Source organism: Enhydra lutris, unplaced genomic scaffold (genome assembly GCF_002288905.1).
Source record: "Enhydra lutris kenyoni isolate GAN:26980312 unplaced genomic scaffold, ASM228890v2 scaffoldscaffold8, whole genome shotgun sequence".
NCBI classification, from domain to species: Eukaryota; Metazoa; Chordata; class Mammalia; order Carnivora; family Mustelidae; genus Enhydra; species Enhydra lutris.
Window position 1 is genome coordinate 30935851 of NW_019154092.1, and position 23613 is coordinate 30959463.

At 36.3% G+C, this 23613-nt stretch overlaps 1 protein-coding gene across 4 annotated transcripts in view; it reads left to right on the forward strand.

The window, feature by feature from the left end:
- Positions 1–23613, forward strand: part of LOC111142579 (KIAA1328 ortholog) — a 325804-nt gene that overhangs the window by 31639 nt on the left and 270552 nt on the right. For all 4 annotated transcript variants that reach the window (XM_022495863.1, XM_022495865.1, XM_022495866.1 and 1 more), the window contains one exon: positions 12592–12707. In XM_022495863.1, the coding sequence (XP_022351571.1) occupies positions 12592–12707 (116 nt within the window). The remainder of the gene's footprint in view (positions 1–12591; positions 12708–23613) is intronic.

Here is a 23613-nt window from a genome sequence, read left to right on the forward strand (position 1 = left end):
TATGTTTAAATAATTATAGGTAAGTCTAAGTGACTGCAGAGGATGTTGCTCCCAGACTTATAATTAAAAAGAAAAAAGGGGGGTGCCTGGGTGGCTCAGTGGATTAAGCCGCTGCCTTCGGCTCAGGTCATGATCTCGGGGTCCTGGGATCGAGTCCCGCATCGGGCTCTCTGCTCAGCGGGGAGCCTGCTTCCCTCTCTCTCTCTGCCTGCCTCTCTGTCTACTTGTGATCTCTCTCTGTCAAATAAATAAATAAAATCTTTAAAAAAAAAAAAAGAAAGAAAAAAGGGAAAGAAGGAAGGAAGGAAGGGAAGGAGGGTAGGAGAGAGGCGGGAAGGGAGGGGGAGGGCGGGAGGTGAAATAAACTGCAAGCTCAGGACATTTCTTGAAATAATCAGAGCTCAATTCACAAAGCAACCATAACCTGAAATGTTAGGAGAGACATGTGCCTGCAGGGAAAGATGAAGCGTGAGCACTAGCTTGCTTGGGGTAGACACAACTGGCAATAGGCAGGCACATTTCAGCTGCAGTAGATAACAAATTGGTGGAGGCCAACTGTGGGCAAGAGAGAATGGGGAACCCTCTGGAGCTTGATCTGTCTTGCGGGGTTCATCTTGAACTGTCTTGCAAGCTTTTTCTCCATAAGCTCCACTTGATGAGAGCCCTGATAAAGCATTTTTTCTTGCTATAAGCCTGGGGAAGGGAACAATGGTTGCAATGGAAAGGACACAAATATGTCCTGGAGACCTCTTCTGTATCTCTCCTATGTAACAAAAACCGTAAGTTCAGGAATGAGGGGCCCTTAAGGCACTGGTGAAAACACTGAAGCTGGGAGGGGAGGAGGCAAAAAATAACCTCAGAGGAATGCAGGATTACATCCCAAAAACTACAGTTCCAGAACTGCAGTAAGAGAGAGAGGAGCACTTTGAAACCCAGGCATGGGATTCTTTTTTTTTTTTTTTTTTTTTTTTTAAGATTTTATTTTTTTATTTGACAGACAGAGATCACAAGTAGGCAGAGAGATAGGCAGAAAGAGAGAGAGGGAAGCAGGCTCCCTGCTGAGCAGAGAGCCCAATGCGGGGCTCAATCCCAGGACCCTGAGATCATGACCTAAGCCCAAGGCAGAGGCTTTAACCCACTGAGCCACCCAGGCGCCCCCCAGGCATGGGGATTCTGATTAGCATAGGTCTTCTTAGAATAGTGGCAAACAGCACCCTAACCCAGACTCCTCACCACCAAACTAACCGGTGTCTAGTAGAATTAACAGCTGAATACTGGTGAGAAACTCACAAGAAACAAACCTTCTAGGTTGGGAGACAGAGAGCTGAGGGTACAGCAGGCTTTGAGGAAAGCATGTGGTCCCACATGAAGAGAAGTTATGCTTGAGAGAAATTTGAAGCCTTTGGTGCACTAAGGATAACCATAGCAATAGCAAACACCAAACCTGCCTAAGTTCTGATTAGATAAATACAATTCCTGCACTAAAAACCTAACCAAAGGAAGGGTCTGCCCATTACCAAGCATAGAAATTATTTGCCTCAGATTCTAATATCTTACTCAGGATATCCTGATATCACTAAAATTATGAGCATTTGAAAAGACAGGGGAAAACGTGCAAAAGAGACAAAGCAACAGAAGCGCATACAGTTGAAATTGTCTGATGAGGAATTTAAAATAACTAATATGTTAAATATGTATTATCTATGGCTACCTAACATCACAGAATTTTAGCCATTTAAAATACTAGAGGCCTCTCTTTTTTTTTTTTTTTTTTTTTTTTTTTTTTTAACGAAGGCCTTACTGTTTAACTGAGAGGATTGGTGAGGCCCACCATTCAGCTCTTCACAGTGCCTTTTGTATGACTATATTGTGGCATCAACTTTGGTCTTTCTAAGGTCTTAAGAAGTTAAGTCTTGGCTTTATCTCTAGAGCTTGTTTTTCCTCGTAGTGTCCTGGATCAATTTATTCTGAAGACTTTTCTTACTTTTAGCATGTTTGCTATGTGGAGAGGCTGAGAATCTTTAGAAGTATGAAAGTGTGACTCATTTTGGTTTAATAGTCTTGCCTTGAATTTATCTTTTCTTCCAATTCACAGTAAGCCCCAGGAAGAAACCAGGCAGCACCTTCAACACTTTACTTGAAAATCTCCTTAGATTCATTGGTTATCCACCTCATTAGGCACATTTCTTACTTCCCACATTACTAAAGATGGTATGATATGGGTAAACTTTCTGCTACCACATACAGTGCTTCCCCTTTCTTCAATTTCCAGTGATGTCTTTCTAAGACTGTTTTTTTCAGTTCTTTGCTGGCTGTTGGCTGCCTCCCTCCATTCCTTGTTTCAAGTGCCTCCATATGGCAGCTTATAACTTGGCAGCTGGCTCCCATCAGAGTGAGCAAGAATAATCCAGACAGAAGTACTACCATTTGTAACCTAGTCGCTTAGAAGTGACATCCAGTCAATTTTGAGAGTCATTAGGTCCATTCAAGGGGAAGGGATTCAACAAAGACATGAATATGAGGAGACAGGGATCACTGGGACCCATTTTATAGAGGCTGGGTACCACAACAACACTGTGATTTTCTTAAATTTACCTTATTTAATATATTTTCTGTAGTTTCCTTCTGTTTTCTACATTCACAGTCATATTATCTACACGTAAAATTCTACTTCTTTCTTTATAATCTGTATGCATTTTACTTTGATTTCTTATATTATTGGACTGACTAGGAATTCCAATCAGTATGGGAGTAGTAATAGCTGACGTTCTTGTTTCATGTTTTAAGTACAAGGTTAAGGAGAAAGAGTTTTTTTCCCATCCTTGTAATAACTCTAGGTTTTTATAGATTAGGTGCTCCTTATTAGTTTGGGGAAGTTCCTTCAGTCCCTAGATTGTAGAGGTTTTATCATGAATTGGTTGAATTTTGACAAATGCCTTTTCTGTATTTATAGATGATCATAGAACATTTCTCCTTTATTCTATTAATATGGTAAATTACATCATGTTTCAACTCTTACATAAGTCTTGCTTTCCTGGGATAAACTCATCTTGGATGTATTATCTTTTTATATCTTTGGATTTGGCTTTGCCTTGGCTATATTGTTTTTGTTTTTTGTTTTCTTTTTGGATTTTTTCAGCTATATTTATTAGATAGATTAGACCATAATTTTTGTTTTCTATAATGTCCTTAACAGATTTTAGTAGTTAGATTATGAAATGAAATGAGGATATTCTTGAACTAAAAGAAGTAATCAGTGAGTATGAGAATGCGAACTTTTTTGGTGTGTACATTTAACCATGAATGTAATTGATCAAATAACTCACCTCTAAAAGCATTATATGTCATACTATCTCTTATGTTTTGTTCCTTGGAAAATGTGTTTTATTCTTAGTTTTAAAAACAATATACATTTTTGTCACTTGATCCATTCATCAGTTGATAGACATTTGCATTGGTTCCACTTTTTGGCTATTATGAATAATATAGCTATAAACATTTGTCCACAAGTTTTTTGTAAACATATATTTTCATTTCTCTTGGGTGTATTAGGAGCAGAATTGCTGGGTTGTATGTCAACTCTATGTTTAACTTTTTGAAGAACTGCCAGACTGTTTTCCAAAGTAGCTGCACCATTTTGCATTCTTACCTGCAATCTGTGAGGGTTCCAATTGCTCCATACCTTTGCCAATATTTTATTTTATCTGTTTTTTTTCTTATACCTTCCTAGTGGTTTTGAAGTGGTATCTAATTGTTTGAATTTGCATTTGCTTAGTGGCTAATGATATTGAACAACTTTTCATGTGCTTCTTGGTTATTTGTGTATCTTCTTTGAAGAAGTATCTATTTTGATGCTTTAAATTAGGTTGTCTTTTTAGTGTTGTTTTTAGAGTTCTTATATATTCCATTCAAGTCCCTTATGAGATATATTATTTGCAAAAATTTTATCCATTCTGTGCATTGTTTTTACTTTTTTGGTGGGGTCATTTGAAACACAAAAGTTTTGGGGATGCCTAGATGGTTCAGTGGGTTAAGTGTCTACCTTTGACTCAGGTCATGATCCCAGGGTCCTGGGATTGAGTCCTGCATCTGTTCCTTGCTCAACGGCGAGCCTATTTCTGCCTCTCCCTGCCACTCTCCTTGCTTGTGTGCCTGCACACACTCTCTCTCTCTCTCTCTGACAAATAAATAAATAAAATCTTTAAAATAAACACACAAAAATTTTTCATTTTGATGAAGACTAATTTATCTATTTTTCTTTTACAGATTGTTTTTTGATGTTATACATACCTAAGAAACCATTGCCTAATCCAAGAAAACAAAGATCTATGCTTCTGTTTTCTTCCAGGAGTTTATAGTTTAGCCCTTACATTTTGGTCTTTGATTCAATTAATGTCAATTTTTTTATGTGGTGTGAGGTAGGGGTCCAACTTTAATCTTTTGTATGTGGATAGCAAGTTGTTCCAGCACTATTTGTTGAAAAGACTATCCTTTCTCTTTGATTTTCTTGATACCCTGGTTGAAAAATCAGTGTACCATAAATGTGAATATTTATTTATATTCCATTGTTTCCCGTGTCTGTCTTCATGCAAGTACAACATTGTCATGATTACTATAGTTTTGTACTAAGTTTTAAAATTGGAAAGTGTGAGTACTCCATCTTCTCCTTTTTCAAGAATATTTTAGATATTTTGGGTCCCTTTCATTTTTGTATTACTTTTAGAGTTGGGTCAGCTTGTCAGTTTCTGCAAATAAACCAGCTGTGATTTTGATAGAGATTGAGTTAAATCTGAAGGTTAGTCCTAACAATGTTAAGTCTTCCAGTCATGAACATGGAATGCCTTCTGTTTATTTGGGTTGTTAATTTCTCTTGACAGTATTTTTTAAGCTCTCAGTGTACAAGTCTCACTTCTCCTGTTGAATTTACTCCTTTGTAATTTATTTTTCTTGATGCAAATATAAATAGAATTGTTTCCTTGATTTCCTCTTGGGGTTACTTACTGCTAGCATATAAATACACAATTGACTTTTGTACACTGATCTTGTATCCCATAACCCCACTGAACTCCTTCATTAGTTTTCATAGTTTTTTAGTGGATTTCTTAGATTTTCTGTATACAAAAGCATGTCATGTGCAGTAGAGATGGTTTAACTTCTTTTAGAATCCAGGTGTTTTTTATTTCTTTTTTCCTACTTGACTGCCCTGATTGTAGTCTCCAGTACAATATGAACTGAAATGGCAAGAGCAGGCATTCTTATCTTATTAGTGATCAAAGGGGAAAAACATTAGATATGCTATATTAATGTGGGTATTTCCTAAATAGCCTATATTTAGATTGAGGAAGTTCCCTTGTCTTTCTATGTTTTTGAGGTTTTTTTTTTCCTTTTTTTAATCATGAATCATTGTTGGATTTTTTTCACTTTTCCAAATCTACTTACATGATCATGTGGTTTTTGTTCTTTGTTTTATTGATATGGTGTATTACATTAATTGATTTTTGAATGTTAAACCAGCTTTTCATTCCTGGGATAAATCCTAATTGGTCATGATTTAGAATCCTTTTGTTATGTTTCTGGATAACAGAACATGGTTTTTTTGAGGATTTTTGGATCTATGTTCATTTGATACTACTCTGTAGTTCTTAGAGCCCTTTTGACATAGATTGTTATGTCTCTGATTTCTTAAAGCACCTGCATTCCTTTAGATGATGTTTTTAAAGTAATAGCCAAATGTTACTATTTGTAAAGAAGGCATTAAGGTTATTGCACCAAAATATTTTTTAATGATGATAGCTCTTTTATTTTTCACCATTTATTTACTATTGCTTGAAAACTGTATGTCTCTCTTTGCCAAATTCCTATGAAATCTGTTTCCTTCTCTAAATCTTACCTACTACTAAATTGATGTTCAGAATTTATAAAATGGAACCAGCATATCCAGCTTCCAAACACAAGACATTAAATAAGGCAGGAACTTTATCTGGTTGCAGTTCTCTTTAGAGAACTCTTTATAGGTACAGTTCTCTTTAGAATAGAGGCTTGCTGCCTTGACCTTGTCTTTCACATTACTGTAAAAGTACCCATTCCTGGAGTATCTGGAAGAACATCAAGGTTATGCAAAGCCATAAAATAAATCTTTTTCTAGAATGCTAGTTTTACTAGAAAATTAAGAGTAGGTGAGTGTGGGAAAATGTTTTATATTAAAACAGGAAAGATTGTTTTATGTAGAAAAATGCAAAATGTGCAGAGATGTTTAAGCAAAAAAATATGACTTCAAAGAAATTCAGTACTTTTGGCACAATATTCAGCCTGACCATCCAACTCTAAGGATATAAATTCTCTCTTCTTGACAGATAAGAGTACATTTTGTAGAAGTTTTTGAAGGAAACCGTTTTAACAATCCAGTTTTTTTTTAAATTTTATTTATTTATTTGACAGAGAGATCACAAGTAAGGCAGAGAGAGAAGGGGAAGCAGGCTCCCTGCTGAGCAGGGAGTCTGATGTGGGGCTCAATCCCAGGACCCTGAGATCATGACCTGAGCCAAAGGCAGAGGCTTAACCCACTGAGCCACCCAGGTGCCCCAACAGCCAGTTTTAAGTAGATGCATTTTTTTCAAGTTTTTATTTAGATTCTAGTTAGTTAACATGTAGTGTAATATTGGTTTTAGGAGTAGAATTCAGTGATTCATCACTTACACATAACACCTAGTGCTCATCACAAGTGCCCTTCTTAATACCTATTGCCCATTTTAGCTCATCCCCCACCCATTTCTCCTCCATCAGCCATCAGTTTGTTCTCTAGTTAAGAGTATCTTATGGTTTGCTTCCCTCTCTCTTTTATTCCCCCTCCATATGTTCATCTGTTTTGTTTCTTAAATTCCACATATGAGTGAAATAATATGGTATTGTTTTTCTCCGACTGACTTATTTTGCTTAGCATAATACACTCTAGCTCCATCCACATTATTGCAAATGGCAAGATTTCACTCCTTTTGATGGCTGGGTAATATTCCATTGTATATACATACCACATCTTTTCTTTAAAAAAGATTTTATTTAATTATTTGAGAGAGAGAGAATGAGAGAAAGAGAGAGCGTAAGAAGGGGGAGGGGTCAGAGGGAGAAGCAGACTCCCTCCCAAGCAGGGAGCCCGATGCGGGACTCAATCCTGAGACTCCAAGATCACGACCTGAGTCTAAGTCAGTTGGTTAACCAACTGAGCTACTCAGGAGCCCCATACCACATCTTCTTTATCTGTTCATCAGTCCATGAACATTTTGGGCTCTTTCCATAGTTTGGCTATTGTTGATAATGCTGCTATAAACATCGGGATGCATGTGCCCCTTCAAATCAGTATTTTTGTATCCTTTGGGTAAATACCTAGTAGTACAATTGCTGGGTTGTAGTTGTAGTTCCATTTTTCACTTTCTGAGGAACCACCATACTATTTTCCAGAATCGCCACACCAATTTGCATTCTGACCAATAGTGTAAGAGGGTTACCCATTCTCTGCATCCTCGCCAACATCTTTGTTAATTTTAGCCATTCTAACAGGTACAAGGTGGTATCTTGTTGTGGTTTTGACTTATTTTCCTGATGATGAGTGATGTTGAGCATCTTTTTATGTGTCTGTTGGCCATCTGGATGTCTTCTTTGGAAAAATGTCTATTCATGTCTTTTGCCCATTTGTTAACCAGATTATTTGTTTTGGGGTGTTTGAATTTGGTAAGCTCTTTATAGATTTTTGGATACTAACCCTTTTTCAGATATGTCATTTGCAAATATCTTCTCCCATTCCGTGGACTGTCTTTTAAGTTTTTTTGATTGTTTCCTTTGCTGTGGAGAAACCTTTTATCTTGATGAAGTCCCAGTAGTAGTTCATTTTTGCTTTTGTTTCCCTTGCCTCTGGAGATGCATCTAGTAAGAACCTGGTATGGCCAAGATCAGAGAGGTTGCTGCCTGTAATTCTCCTCTAGGATTTTGTTGGTTTCCTATCTTACATTTAGGTCTTTCAACCATTTTAATTTATTTTTGTGTGTGGTGTAAGGAATTGGTCCAGTTTCATTCTTCTGAATGTTGCTGTCCAGTTTTTCCAACTCCATTTGTTGAAGAGACCGTCTTTTTTTCCATTAGATATTCTTTCCTGCTTTGTTGAAGATTAGTTACCCATATAATTGTGGGTCCATTTCTGGGTTTTCTGTTCTGTTCCATTGATCTATTTGTCTGTTTTTGTGCCAGTACCATACTGTCTTGATGACTATAGCTTCAGTAATCAGACAACAAAAAGAAATAGAAGGCATCCAAATTGGCAAGAAAGAAGTAAAATTGTCACTATTTGCAGATGACATGATACTCTACATAGAAAACCCAAAAGACTCCACCAAAAATTTGCTGATACACAAATTCAGCAAAGTTGTAGGATAACAAATCAATGTACAGAAATTGGTTGCATTTCTGTACACTAAAAATGAAGAAGCAGAAAGAAGAACCAAGGAATCAGTATCATTTACAATTGCACCAAAAACCATAAGATACCTAGGAATAAACCTAACCAAAGAGGTAAAAGATCTACACTCTGAAAACGATAGAACACTTAGGAAGGAAATTGAGGATGACACAAAGAAATGGAAAAATGTTCCATACTCATAGACTGGAAGAGCAAATATTGTTAAAATGTCTATACTACCCAAAGCAATCTACATTTAATTCAATCCCTATCAAAATACCACCAGCATTTTTCACAGAGCTAGAACAAACAATCCTAAAATTTGTATGGAACCACAAAAGACCCTGAATAGCCAAAGCACTCTTGAAAAACAAAGTGGGAGCATCACAATTCTGAACTTCGTTAAATTACAAAGTTGTTGTCCTTTTTAACTTTTTAATCCTATTGGTCAAATATTTCCCTTCCCTGTATTTAGATTCTCATTTTCGTAATTAACTAATTTCTGTTCTCCACATGAGATAGAGGATTAAGTCTTCTTATATTACTTTGTGGTCTGAGAATGCTTTGATGGAAAATGTAGATCATGATACCAGATATTTTCTTGTACATATACCTCCAGGGAAATATTATTGAACATTAATTTAAAAAGACAGATTTCAGAGTAGATATCAAATCTGGAGGCTATTTTATTGGCAAGTCCTCTGCGTTTAAAGGTTGTATTAATATATGTGCTCGTATTAAGTAGGCTAATAGGCCACAAAGAAGCCATACATATCTTTAGATAGGTCTGCAGAAGAAGTGTTACCCTTTGTGCTTAAGTTTATAGCCTTCTAGAGTATAATAATTGCTTAAGAGTAGTCTAAGCAGCATAACAGAAGAGATTAAAACAAAGGAGCCCTGTATAAACAATACAGCAACAAATTTTTCAAACATACTCCAGAAATTAAATTTAGAAGAGTGATTTTTCTAGACAGAGTAGCTTAAGTTTTGGGAAAAGCTCATTGTAGAATCTGGCATTGTGAGATTATATCTATAAGCATTTCTGCCCTCAAGTGATCTTTAGAGTTTTCGTGAATCTCCTTCAGGCCCAACAAAGGGAGTAAGTGAATATTGATGAATACTTACATGTTTTGACCTGGCAGGCTCTAGAGATAATCTCTGTGTTTAGTTTAATGTTAAGGTAAACTTGGCATTCTACTTTTTTCTTTTCTTTTCTTTTCTTTCTTTCTTTTTTTCTTTTTTCTTTTTTTTTTTTTTTTTTTTACTGTTTTTCTGACCCTGGAGCAATGCTTGTTGACAAAACAGATCTTTGGTCCATTCCTTATATTTATAGGGGCCTTTATGAATAGTCTTGAAATGATGGGGAGCCATTTTTATGTTCCTTTTGGATACCCCATAACTGACTAAAGTTACTTTGTTATTTTTTTTATACTAGTCATTCAGTAAATATTTTTTTAACAGATTTCATTTATTTGAGGGAGTGAGTATGCGGACACCAGCAAACACCAGCAGGGTTAGGGGCAGAGGCAGAGGGAGGAGAAACAGACTCCCCACTGAGCAGAGCCTGACAGGGCCTAGATCACAGGACTCTGGGATCATGACGTGAGCTGAAGGCAGATGCTTAACTAACTGAGCCACCTAGGCACTCTTTCAGTAAATATTTTTTAATAATTAAATGAAAATAAATCTTTTCTTGTCTACTTAGGAATTTTACTCTAGTCATATCTTTAAGATTTTATCAGTCTAAACAGAGAGAGATTTTGCTACATATTTTCTCACCTTGACATGCTTTTTTTCTCCTTACAATATATAGCATCACTGGGGCACCTGGGTGGCTTAGTTGCTAAGTGTCTGCCTTCGGCTCAGGTCATGCCAGGGTCCTGGGATCGAGCCCTGCATCAGGCTTCCTGCTTAGCAGGAGTCCTGCTTCTCTTCCACTCCCCCTGCTTGTGTTCCCTCTTCTTTATCTCTCTGTGTCGAATAAATAAAATCTTTAATCTTATCTATCTTCTATCTATATATTTTATATGGACATATTAGATATATATATATATAATAGATATATAAGATATATTATCACTTTTTTTAAAAATTTATTCATTGTTTTTAGTAACTTCTTCTTGGGTTACTTTCATAACCCAAGGTGGGGCTCAAACTCTAGTCCTGAGATCAAGAATTGCTTGCTCTTCTGACTTAGCCAATCAGGTGCCCCTCATCTTTATTTTGTGCCTAATCCTACATATTTGTCACTTTTTATGTTATGCCAAATTTTACATCTTTATGCTTTTTAGTATTTCTCTTAACTACTTTTTCTCTCATTCTATGGCTATAGGTTTTGCCTAGATTATAGTATTGTATGCCTTGTGTCTTGAACAAATGTTTGAGAACTTCTTTCTTATTCCTTTATGAATGCTCTCCATATTTATAAAGGATGTATGTACAGTATTAGGATATTTATAGTAGTGAATTTAGATGGAGAGAATTTTAAAAATTGTCTAGTCTAGCTTTATTCTTCATGAGTGAGAATAATGATGCTTAGAGAAGTAAGCACAGTTTTTCTCATGTCCCCATGTGTACATCGTTTTCCACTTTGCACTTTGGGGGTTTACTTGATTTGGACAGTATCTTGGCAAAGATGTTTCAGAAGTGTTTCAGAAGGCTGACAGATTGAAGATTTAGATGGTAGAAAATAATTCATGGTTCCAATGTTTGACAATTCTAGAAAGACTGAGAGGCAGCAGGAATTATTTCCAAAGGTAGGGCAAGTGTGCTTGAGAGTAATAGCAATAAAGGGGAAGACCTTGGAAAGGGATGGCAACAATGGAGGCAGGAGAACCTGAGACCAGGGGATAAATCATCCTCATGTGTCTATTTGTTTAACTGTCTGGATTCCTTATACTTGTTTTCTGTTTCAGGTTACCCTCTTAGAAGGAAGGGCCTGAGTCCCATTCATGGGCCTAATAGTATGCTAGACATAAATAATAGGGCCTGGGGGAAATGATTTTAATGTGATGATGAGCAAGAAAACATAAACCTTTTTTGAACACTATTGTGTGCCATGCTCTTTCATGTAAATTATTTCAAAGACAAGATGTAATCAACTCAAACATTCAAAAATCCAATTTTCATTCTGTTACTTCATTGATTTCAAGTATCTCCACCAGAAGGCTAGCAACAAAGGAAAGGCTGCGGAGTTCATGTTATTCAGAAATTGCTGTAGTAGAGCTGGGGTCTGGAAGGAAGTAAATTCTGGAGCTCAAAGGAGTCCCCGTGGATTTCCTTTACACATATTGCTGTGTGATCTTGTAAGATAAATGTTGTACTCTCTTTGGAGGCATAAGCAAGAGTCACAGAAAAATTCGGGGCAAACATCTCTATGCACAGAGTAACATGAGAAATAGAGTTGTCATTTTAAAATAAGTTTTAATGTTGTTCTTGTTTAATTGGGGTTTTTAAATTTCCCCCCTGTCCTCCTGTCAGAAGTCACCTCTTTTTGATAATATTGAGTTGGAATACTTCTCAGAGTTAAACATTAAAGATACAGATTTTTTTGGTCAGTGTTTTTTTAACACTTGTAATTCTTTTTGGACTAAGAATACTTGTAGTTTCTTTTATGTTAATGCCATCTTTTTATTCTAGTCTGGTTATTTATATGCTACTGAGGAATGCGGATATCAGTACCAAGGAAAAGAATAAAATTAATTACCTATGTGTATATATGAAATATTTAAGAGAGATATAGATTGTTTATTTCATTGACAGGATTTAAATAAAAATATGAAAAAGATTCAAATCAAAATAAATTATTTGTGTCTGTTTTGATGAGAAATGAAACTGTGTTTTAAAAGTCGGATATTTTTCTGTCCTGGATTACAATTCGAAACTTATATTCTATGTTGGACTTTCCATATTTAAGATACATCTGATGATTGGGAACATTTTTGATATAAAAATCCAGTTCATATTTTATCACAAAGGTATGCAAGATTGCCTTATGAGAGGTTAATTTTTTTAAAAAGCCAAATATAGATTATCCCTGAAGATAACAGCACACCTCTGGAAGAAATCTGGTTTTGGTAGATGACAGCTGTAGGCACATATTTTCTTATTCTCATAGGCATTTTCTTTTCATTTTTGTATTTCAGAGTAAGTGAGGAAAAGGAAGTGACAGAAGAACGATTCCGAGCCGAGCAGGAATCATTTGAGAAGAAGATCAGGCAGTTGGAAGAACAGAATGATCTGATCATCAAAGAAAGGGAAGATATCCTTTTTGAAAGTCCTCTTTTTTAATGTGCAGGAAGTTTGACTCTTTCATGAAGAAAATGTAAGCTCCAGAGAAATAATTGTTCTAATTTATAACAGGGAATAAATCTGCATGGGCTGCCATTTTTAGGCAATCAAAACGACACTTAACAGCATGTGCTGTTGCTTCCTTTGTGCTTGATACAGCCACCCAGCTGTTCTGCCGCTGCTGTTCTGCTGCAGAGCACATATTTGTCAACTAAAAAAGACAATAAGAAATTTGGGCATTAAAATGTAGTGTTGGAACTTTACCGAATTCTGTTGCACTGCTCTAACTGAGCCTGAAACCTCTTTGTATTTGGCATTCTTTCTAGCTAAAGCTTTGACAGCCCTAAGGAATTCTACTCTGAAATCATAAAAATTAAAAAAAAAAAACCATTGTAATTTGTAGATGTCATAATTGGTAAGTGTTTACATTGCAGCATAATACACGGAAATTCTCATGGAGGAGGAGACTATTGGGTTTAAGAACTAGAGAGAGAGGTGTATGTGTGAGTGTGTGTGTGTGTGTATGTAATATATATTGCACTATTTGTAAGAAAGTAAAATAAAAGCTGGTATTTTAACTTAAGAATTATATGTTAAGGTATATGCAAGTTAAAATAAGCATATTTCTGAAGTTTTTTTTGGCTGGGCTACTTACCTTTGGATGTTTTTGCAGTGGTATAGATATAAAAGAGAAGTGACTATCCTTAAAGTTAGGGTGATAGATTGGCCAGCGAAACTAGTTTATGAATACTTGAAGGAACCCGTGCCCATATTGGCAATATCATTATTAACTTCATCCCTAATAATTATTTCAAAAGCTCTTCAAGTGTTAAAATTACCATACATGGACAATAACTCTACCTTTGTGAACACCAGGGAAATAGAAACGTAAAGGTATAAATAATTCACTTGGGAAAAAACATTTAAAAAATGTAAATGTAGGGGCGCCTGGGTGGCTTAGTGGGTTAAGCCGCTGCCTTCGGCTCAGGTCATGATCTCAGGGTCCTGGGATCGAGCCCCGCATCGGCAGGGAGCCTGCTCGGCAGGGAGCCTGCTTCCTCTTCTCTCTCTACCTGCCTCTCTGCCTGCTTGTGATCTCTCTCTGTCAAATAAATAAATAAAATCTTTAAAAAAAAAAAATGTAAATGTAGGGGCACCTGGGTGGCTCAGTGGGTTAAGGCCTCTGCCTTCGGCTCAGGTCAAGATCCCAGCGTCCTGGGATCGAGCCCCACATGGGGCTCTCTGCTCAGCAAGGAGCCTGCTTCCTCCTCTCTCTCTACCAGCCTCTCTACCTACTTGTAATCTCTGTCAAATAAATAAATAAAATCTTTTTAAAAAATGTAAATGTAAAAAATGAGTTCTGAATTTTTTGTTTTATCAAAAAGTGGGAATACACAATTGGAAATTAATATAATCAAAATTTTCTGATTCAATTCGCTGAGCAGGACATGGACAAAGTTTATTTGCCTACAATTCTAAAGGTGTACTTTCTCAATTATTTCTTTTCTATAACTTTTAGCATTTGAGTAATTATCTTGGATCTTCTCTTTTCTTTGCCTTCATTGACTTTATTGTACTAGGCTGTCAGCTCTCAGGTTAGACCCGCTTTTGTGATTTTCTTCCTGCTACTTTTCTCTCTCTGGGTTAAAGTAGTGCTGTTTAGTCAGAACTCACAACAAACTGCTCAGCCACTTTGGTCCTTCACTTGTCACAAGGAATAGTGACTTGGACTTCCAAGAAAAGGTAGATTAGGAATATTTTTATTTGTAACAAAAATTCTCATTTTACAGCATCTTTTTTTTTAAGATTTTGTTTATTTATTTGACAGAGAGCGTGCGAGAACACGAGCAGGGGGAGCAATACAGGGAGAGGGAGAAGCAGGCTCCCTGTCAAGCAAGGAGCCCAATGCGGGGCTGGATCCCAGGACCCTGGGATCATGACCTGAGCCGAAGGCAGACACAACCATCTGAGCCACCCAGGTGCCCCCTACGTAAGAACTCTGGAGATAAGTGGCCTCTGGTATTGCTTCAGTGGCTTAAAGTTTTCAGCACTGGAGCTCCACAGTTCTCTTAGCTTGTTCTAATGGTTGCAGAATGGTTGCTCTAATTCCAGATATCATCTTTGCCCTAGGGCAGGGAGAAGGCGGAGGAAGGAGTTCTGGCAGTTGTGACTCAGTCTCCTTTTTTAAAAAAAAAAAAGTGAAATTTTTCTCAGGCAGTCCCCACTCTGCTCCCCCCCACCCCGCCCCCAACCTCCAGCAGTCTTTCATGAGATATTTATTATCCAGAACTTTATTACATGGCCATGCTAAGCTGCAAGAAGGGCTGATAAAGTGGGCATTTTCCTTTACAGTCTGGTAACAGAAGTAGGGGAAATAGAAGCCTCTTTCTATAAAAGGGATAGAAGGTGATGATGCCTTGGCCTTCCTGAGACCAAAAAAAAAAATTAGTATTATGTCCACTGGAATTGGCATAAAGTGGGAAAATAAGGTGAGAAACGGAGATAGTAGACAAGTTTGAAATCCTGGCCAAAATTAAGGCCTTATTTATTTGGTAGTGTGCTTAACCAAGATGTGTAGCTATTTTAGCACTCTGGTCAAGAGTCATGGGTTTAGTGCTGAAGTGTAAATTCAGCATGGCTATGAATGGTTTCCTCTATTAGTCTAAGTAGTAAGATACCCCAGGTGATTGTAGTAGCCCAATTATTCATTTCTCCAATCACTTAGCTCAGGCATCAGCAAGCTACTGCCAGGGTCCAAATCCAGTAGGGTGCCTGCTAAATCTAGCCCATTCATTCCTGTGTTACCTGCTGCTGCTTTTGCATTGTGGCTGCTGGCTGAGTAGTTGCAACAAAGACCCCCGTGGCCTGCCCCGCCTAAAGTACTTCTTCTGGCTCTACAGAAGTTTACTGACCCCTGATCTGTCTTACATGCTAAAAACAAAGGGAAAAGGCATGTCAGTAAAGTCAAAGACTTAGACATATGTCACAGTTGGAAGTATTTTACATATGATATGAAAGGATTTGACTTGAGCATTTATTATCATTGTGAATGAAGATTGGTGTGAGACCATTATCAAAAATTGAAATTGAAAAATTGAAGGTTTTTTGGAATCACCAAATGATAGGTGGTATTTGTGGAACTGTGGAAGAAGGGAGAGAGGAAGATATGATTTAAAAAACAGTGACACCCATGGTTTTTATTCCAAGCAGATTGCTCAGGTACAAATCTCCTTTACTAGCATAAACCTGTCAAAGGTTAATATAGACGATTTTACAGTACATAAAACCCTATAAAACTTAGAAACATAAAACAAGGTTATAATTTAAAACAATATAATTTTAACTACAGATACATTTATCTATCATACATGAGTGATTCAGACTCTTTCACATACATGAAATCAGGTAATATTAGGTCATTTTACAATCTGTTTCTGTGTGAGGAACTGTGTGAATCCAGATTTTTGGAATTTTAAAGACGTGTTATACTAAATTTAAGGTTTTTTGTTTTAAAAGTTCTAATAACTTGGCTTATGGCACCATACGAACATAGACCAGTCCCTTGGTGAAAAGAGAAAAGATATTTTATGTGTTTGCATTTAGACCAGGCTTTTGAAGATTTGTTCTTAACAGTGAATAGAGAATTTATTACTAAAACATAAAAATTCTTGTAATTTTCAGTCTTTGAACAAAGCTTATTTCCTGAGAACTTAACTCTGTGAATAAATATGCCATTCACCAAGTCAAGCAGTCTGATGAACCTAGTAGATTTTTGCCTACCTAAATGAGTATGACAGGAGAGATAAATCTGAAACTTAGAAATATGTCCAATTGGAATCGTTCTGAAGCATATTAGCAGGTAATAGTTTAAGACACAGAAAATGTAGTCATTAGAAAAGTTGATTAATATTTGAGCTAATTGTATTTTCAGAGCATATGTCTCAGGTCAGGATAATACCAAAGCTTACAGAAGGAAAGTAAAGTCTGATGTTTGCTATTTTTTTTTTTAAAGATTTTATTTATTTATTTGACAGAGAGAGAGAGATATCACAAGTGGGCAGAGAAAGAGAGGGAGAAGCAGGCTCCCTGCTGAGCAGAGAGCCCAATGTGGGGCTCGATCCCAGGACCCTGGGATCATGACCTGAGCCGAAGGCAGAGGCTTTAACCCACTGAGCCACCCAGGCGCCCCTGATGTTTGCTATATTAACTGGCAGAACAAGGGAAGTGATAGAGAAGTACAGTGGCTTTAGAGACAAAATCCTGTTTTAGTGCTGGTAAGCTATCTAGCCTTGAAGAGCTAGTGTCTAACTTTGAAAAATTAACGAACTTAGTTCTGAGTCTCTGTTTTCTTCTACGATATGTGGATAACTAATAATGCCTTCTCATTTCTTTGTCTTTCTTCACTGGGGCTCTGATGGCTTTCATCGGGTTATACAAGTACCTAGGCAGTTTCGAGACCTACTGGGAGAGTGAAAGTGATCTGCTCTATGCTTTATCTTCTAATTTCTGTGTGAGACGTAATTTCTCTTTACTGCTTACGCCTATTGGGTCCTCACTGAGAGGAAACCAGGTCTGACTTTCCTCTCCCAGAAACTGGACTGACAGAGATTTTAAGCTGACAGGGTACTTCTTAGGAAAACTATTAAAAACCACAAAAGAACTGAAAAGGCAAGCAGTCTAGAACTCTGCCCACCTAGATATATCTCAAGGCCTTCATATGATAAATGTAGTGCAGTAGCTAACATTCATAGTGATAATTCTGAGGCTTTGAAATAACGTTAAATTTTTATCCCGTTACTTCTTAGTACTTCTGGTACTTCTTTTATTTTAGTAAGACATCTTATATTTGTATATTAGTTTTCTATTTACAGAGCACTTTCACGTGTACTTTTTATTTTTTATTTTACTACTTTCTTTAAAGATTTTATTTGTTTGAGGCGGGGAAAGGGGAGGGAGAGGGACAAGGAGACTCTGTGTTCCATGTAGAGCCCAAGGCAGGGCTCAAGATCACCACTCTGAGATCATGACCTGAGCGAAATCAAGAGTTGGATGCTCAACCCACTGAGCTAGCCAGACGCCCCTCACATGTACTTTCTAATCTTCACAATAACACACTTAAGTGGGGCAGATACTATTATTCTCATTTTACAGGTAAAGATACAGGTCTGGAGAGGTGACTGAAACGACCTATTGTATTTCAGAATGAAAGCTTTTGACACCAAGTGGCTTTCCATTATACCGAATTATCTCTGCAGCAGTGAATGTTACAGATATCGAGAAGCCTTACTTTTGCAACTTGCTTTATAGTTAAAGCACAATCTGATGAAAATTGCTTATATTCATATAGTGCTTTAAAAAAAATTTTTTTGGTACTTAACCTAAGTTATCCAGAAATCTACGCATGTAGAATGTTCCTTAGATTTTCTTTTTGGCTTTTTCATTCGGCCACCAAGCCTTTATCATTTCCCTCTGAAATCCTCAGCCCATTGTTTTTTTGCTGTTTCCTTGGGCATGTCCATGCATTCTGCCATTACACTTGTGGTATCCTTTTGTCACTGTCTCATTCTCCGCTGTCCTTAACTCACTTCTTTTCATCACTGCTGTCAGGTTAATTTTTCTTAAGGACTATTTTTGTTACATCACTTGGCTTTTTAATCCCTTTCTGTGGCTTCTTATGGCTCAAAGTATCAAATGGATATTCTTAATTTTGATGTTTAAACACTCAGTTACTGATATCACATAACATATGTGACCTTAATTTTTATGCCTCCCTGGTGTGAGCCCTACATATGAGGTACAAAAGATTCATTAGTTTTTCCTGCTTATTACAGTTTATTTCTATTTCTTTGTCATTGCTCCTTTTATTAATTTTCTTTTTTTTTTCTTTTTTTTTTAAGATTTTATTTATTTATCTGACAGAGATCGCAAAGTAGGCAGAGAGGCAGGCAGAGAGAGAGGAGGAAGCAGTCTCCCTACTGAGCAGAGAGCCCGATGCGGGGCTCGATCCCAGAACCCTGGGATCATGACCTGAGCCGAAGGCAGAGGCTTTAACCCACTGAGCCACCCAGGCTCCCCCTTTTATTAATTTTCTAATTTTCTTCTTTAGTACCTCTTTAAGACATGTTCTCTGATAATTTTTTTTTATAGTACTTGGCTTTTAGAATTCTTCAAGAATTTATACCTATACTAACTGCCCTAACTTGTGTTTCTAATGGTTCTTTAAGCAACTGCGGTGTTCTTGCAACAGTATTGGATTTTTAATAAGTAAGCTTATATCAGAGTCTTGGATCAGCTACTCTATACCATTGTGGCATTATACAAGTCATTGAATGTAGGAGCATTTCACTGGTATTTTAGGGGAATAAACCAGTTTGCAATGGCTTTGAATCTAAGACTCAAGTCTGAATATGGGTGAGAAAGTAAAAGCTGTGAAGAAAAGGAGATGCTCTTTAGCCAAAGAGGTATCAATATTTGAAGGAATGTTTTTTAGTCTGTTTTAAGGCTGGAAGAGAGTTTTGAACATATTTATATGTCAGAACAAATGTGCCAGCCAATGATTAAATTTTGCTTTCTATCTTGTAGTACTTTTTCTGATTTTCAGTCCTTCTGTGAAAATCAAACAAATCTTAAATACTGATAAATTTATCCAACTGCTAAATTTACATGCTTTGGAGTATTGAGATATGCAGTTGTGCTTTTTAGTCTGTTTGCCCTCTACTCTGGGTTTAGCAAGATTCATTTGTTTGTTTACGTATGCATTTGTTATTTTAGTATTTGTGGTGGACTGAATTGGGTCCCTCTAACATTCCTATGTTTAAAGTCCCCTCAATGTGACTGTGTCTGGAGAGAGTTCTTTAAGAGATACTTAAGGTTAAATGAGGTCATAAGGGTCAGGCCCTAATCCAGTAGGACTGTGGCCTTGTAAGAAGAGGAGGTGAGATCTCTCTCTCTCCATCCTTCTTTGCCTCCCCCCTCCCAGCCTTGCACCTTAGGAGGACACATCGAGGTGGCCAGGAAGAGAGCTCTCACTGGAAACCAAACCCTGCAGGACCTTGTTGTTGGACTTGCCAGGCTCTAGAACTGTGAGAAAATGAAGTTCTGTTGTTTAAACCCCTTAGTCTGTGGTATTTTGTCATGGCAGCCCGAGCAGAATTAGACAGTATTTAATATGTACTTAGTTCTTTGGTATTTTTATTCTTTATTCTAAGTATAAGGTGAAAAGGCATTGCAGTGTACCTATACAAGGGTAGTGTTTCTAAACATTATTGTTTTTTCAGATATTAATTCTAATCATTTCCTTTATTTTTAATTCTCCTATTTGGGCATTAATGCACTTTGAATAATTATTTTTAAAATATGATTTTGTATTATTTTATGAGATTTGCTTTTAGGGATTTCTCCACCTTCTTAATGTCTGAGATCCTTTTAATATCTGTGGTTTGTACCCATTTTATATTAAAACAAACAGCTTTACTTCTCCAGTTTGATCTTGATAGTGTTTTTATTTCTTTGGCTTTTTGAAGACTCCAGATGTGGAGGCTTAGCACCCCCAGAGTGTTGCTTTATAGTGAGTAACACTGGGATTTAAAAAAAAAAATTATTTTGTACAACTCTTTAATTAAAAAAGTTTTTTTCAGTGATAGTTCTGCACTGACCAAACAGTACTAAATCTGCTTAACATCCGTATAAAACATCATTTTAACATTTTAAAATTACTTTGGAAAGTTTCAGTAGTTCTTGCATGAAGAACGAGACCTTTAGTAAGTCAGTCTCATAATAATTATTGTTCAGGAGAGTTCGTTATTTTGTTTAGTCTTTTACATTACTGATCTTTAAAGGGCTATTCTGACATAATCTCTTCAGCTAAATCCATTTGCCATACCACAGCTTGTAATTGCCTTAGATTTGAAGAATGTAGTTGATGACTTTATTTTTAAGCAGTAGCAAACTTGTCTTAGTGTTCTTAACTTTAGTATGGCCTAGTCATTTAAACATTTGTGAATGTCTAAATGATTCAGGTGGTGATATCCTCACTTCAGTTAGAAACTTATACAATAACATTTCCTTTTTTATTTTCATAATTATACCCAAGATTCTGGATTTCCAAGCTCTACATTTTCAGAAATAGTAATTATTGTATAGTTATATAATGATCAGAAGTTAACTGAAATCTGAAATAATTTTCCCTATTGATAGATGGTAAAGATTGATGCCTTTTATTAATACAGATTTTATTATACAGATTAATAATCCTAATCTATTGAGCTGCTTTCTTAAATCCTGAAGAAAGTCCTTTGTGTCAATACCATCTTAAGCAGTCCTTGAATTTCTAAATAAACGTAGCCTAGAAAATCCAAATATCTAAAGATAATATTTGTTGTGTTCCTGTTGGTCAGTTTTCAACTAGTTGTTAGGATGTGTGTGTGTTTTTATTTTGGGGCCATAGAAGACCTTTTTCCGCACAAAACCTGATAAACACAGGAGAAACGGCAAGAGGCAAAAGAGTAAATAGGAGACGAAACCAACAGAAAAGAAGGTTAGGAATACTAATTGCCCTAGTGAGAAATTTGCACTAGACGAAGTCTGACGATAGAGAAGAGAGACTATATGCTATGGTGACAAAACAGCTGCTAGTCTAATGCAGGAAAAAGTTGCCAGATGCCTCGGTCTCAAGATGATACCTCCAAGGCATCAGTGTTAAAAGCACAAGGATGAGTTAAGCAGTCTAAAGGCTAAGGAAATGAGAGGAAGTTTTAGTTTGAAGGTAAGTGTAATCATTGAGCGGTGTCACAGCATTTATATCTTCTTATAGTGTTATGTAGTTATTTGAAACAGCAGAGAAGTGTTTTATGCTGCTAAGGCAGCTTTTTGATCCTTAAAAATTATATGAAAAGTCCTTTTTGTAAACTTTCAGTTAATCAGAGACCAGAAGTCTCAAATATGGACTTATCTCAGTTTGTATATCAAGAACACTCTAGCACCGGAATCATAAAACTTGAAATCTTGACTTAATTTTGCATTAAACTAGGTGTTTGACCTTGGATAAACCTCGGTGAGTCTTAATTTCAACATGTTAATAATCTCACCACATAAGGTGATCAAATGAGCTAAAATATGCAGATTTTTCAAAACGGTAAATGTTCTATAAAAATTTAAGATTTACAAAAATATTTCCTTGCCCTGAAAAAGTTTACAACATACAAAATAGACAAAAAGGCATAGTTGATAAATCTTGCAAATATTTTACTTCAGATGCTATATTTGAAGATTTTTCTTTTCCTTTTAGAGTCCACATGTAGAGTTCTGTTGTCCAGAGAATAACTAGATACCTAATTTTAAAAGAGACTATATATTTTTTTGAAGCAAAGTGTTTTTGTGAGGGAACAGTCTTTAAAAATTTTAAAGCATTTTTAAGAAAGCTAATTGCCAAGAGAAATCAGTCAGGAATTGCTAAGGAATCTCCACGGCAGAGAAGAGATCTCAAGGAAAATAACGCAGAAACAAAGCTGAAAAGGCTAAGAGTGGGTGGAGCATACTTAAAGTTATTTTATGAATCTGTATCAGGAGTAAACTTTTTTTGTGTGTAACAAGAAATGCCAAAGTAACAGTAATCAAAACAAGATATATACTTATTTTCCATGTAAAAGAACATGTGAGTTTTGGCAGTTTCAGGCAGGTACACTGACTGCATAGGTTTTAGGGAGCCACACTTTTTTAACTTGGCATTCCAAGCGTCAGCACTCGTGCTCATTTTAGTCAGCAGGAGGGAGTCTGCTAATTTTGAAAAGTTGGTTTAATTTAGTTTTAATTTCAATTTGTAATTGTTGAATTTAGAAATATAATTGATTTTTGTGTATTGGTTCTATCTTTTGACCTTACTAAATTGTCAGTTGTTAATTTTAACAGTTTTACAGATTCCTTAGGATTTTATAATCAATTATGGCATCTGTAAATAAAAACATTTTTAGTTCTTTCTCATCTTTATGCCTTTTATTTCTTTTTCTTGCTTTATTGCAGTACCTCCAGTTAGGCATTGAATAGAAGTGATGACTGAGAACATCCTTGCCTTGTTTTATATCTTAGGGGGAATGATGTATTTCATCATTAAGATTAATATTAGCTATAGGTTTTTTATAGGTGCCTTTTATCCCACTGAGGAATTTTTGTTTTCTTTCTAGTTTGCTAAGAGGTTGGTTTTTTTTTTTTTTAATTTTTTAAGTTGTAAATGCGTGTTGATTATTCATAGCACTTGACAGTCTATTATCTACTTATTTATTGTCTGTTTCCCTCCTGGGACATCTTTTCTGTCTTGTGCACTGTTATACACAGAGAATCTAGTGTAGTGCCTAGTACTCAGTATGTACTCAAAAAATAATGGTTACATGAATGAATTGTAATGCCCAAGTCATTCTGCCAGACTTCTGGGGGGAAAACTTACACTTCATTGCTGGGGTTGCAAGATCATAGCAGTCTACCACCACCTGGTGATACTATATCTAAATTGTAGTAAAAGCTTCTTGGGAGATGAATAAACATATGAGAGCTAAAACTGCAAATGTTTGGACTGCTATGACTGTTAGACTTTTGAAATAAACATGTACTCTTGAAATATAACAAGTCTGCGTCTGAGATTTAGCAAATGTTTTCACATTTAGTAGGTACTGAGGTGTTTTGTGTTTTTCTGAATGCTAGAAAACAGTGAAGGATCACTCTAATTACATATGTTAAACAGAATAAATTTTGAAAGTTGACACAAGTAGAGTGAGAGCAAAGGCATTTCTATGTTTGCATTCCTGCCCTGTCAGCATTTCCTTACTCGTAGGTGTTAGCTAAACTTGAATTTTTAACTACAAGGCTTTTCTAGCTTCCTAATTTCT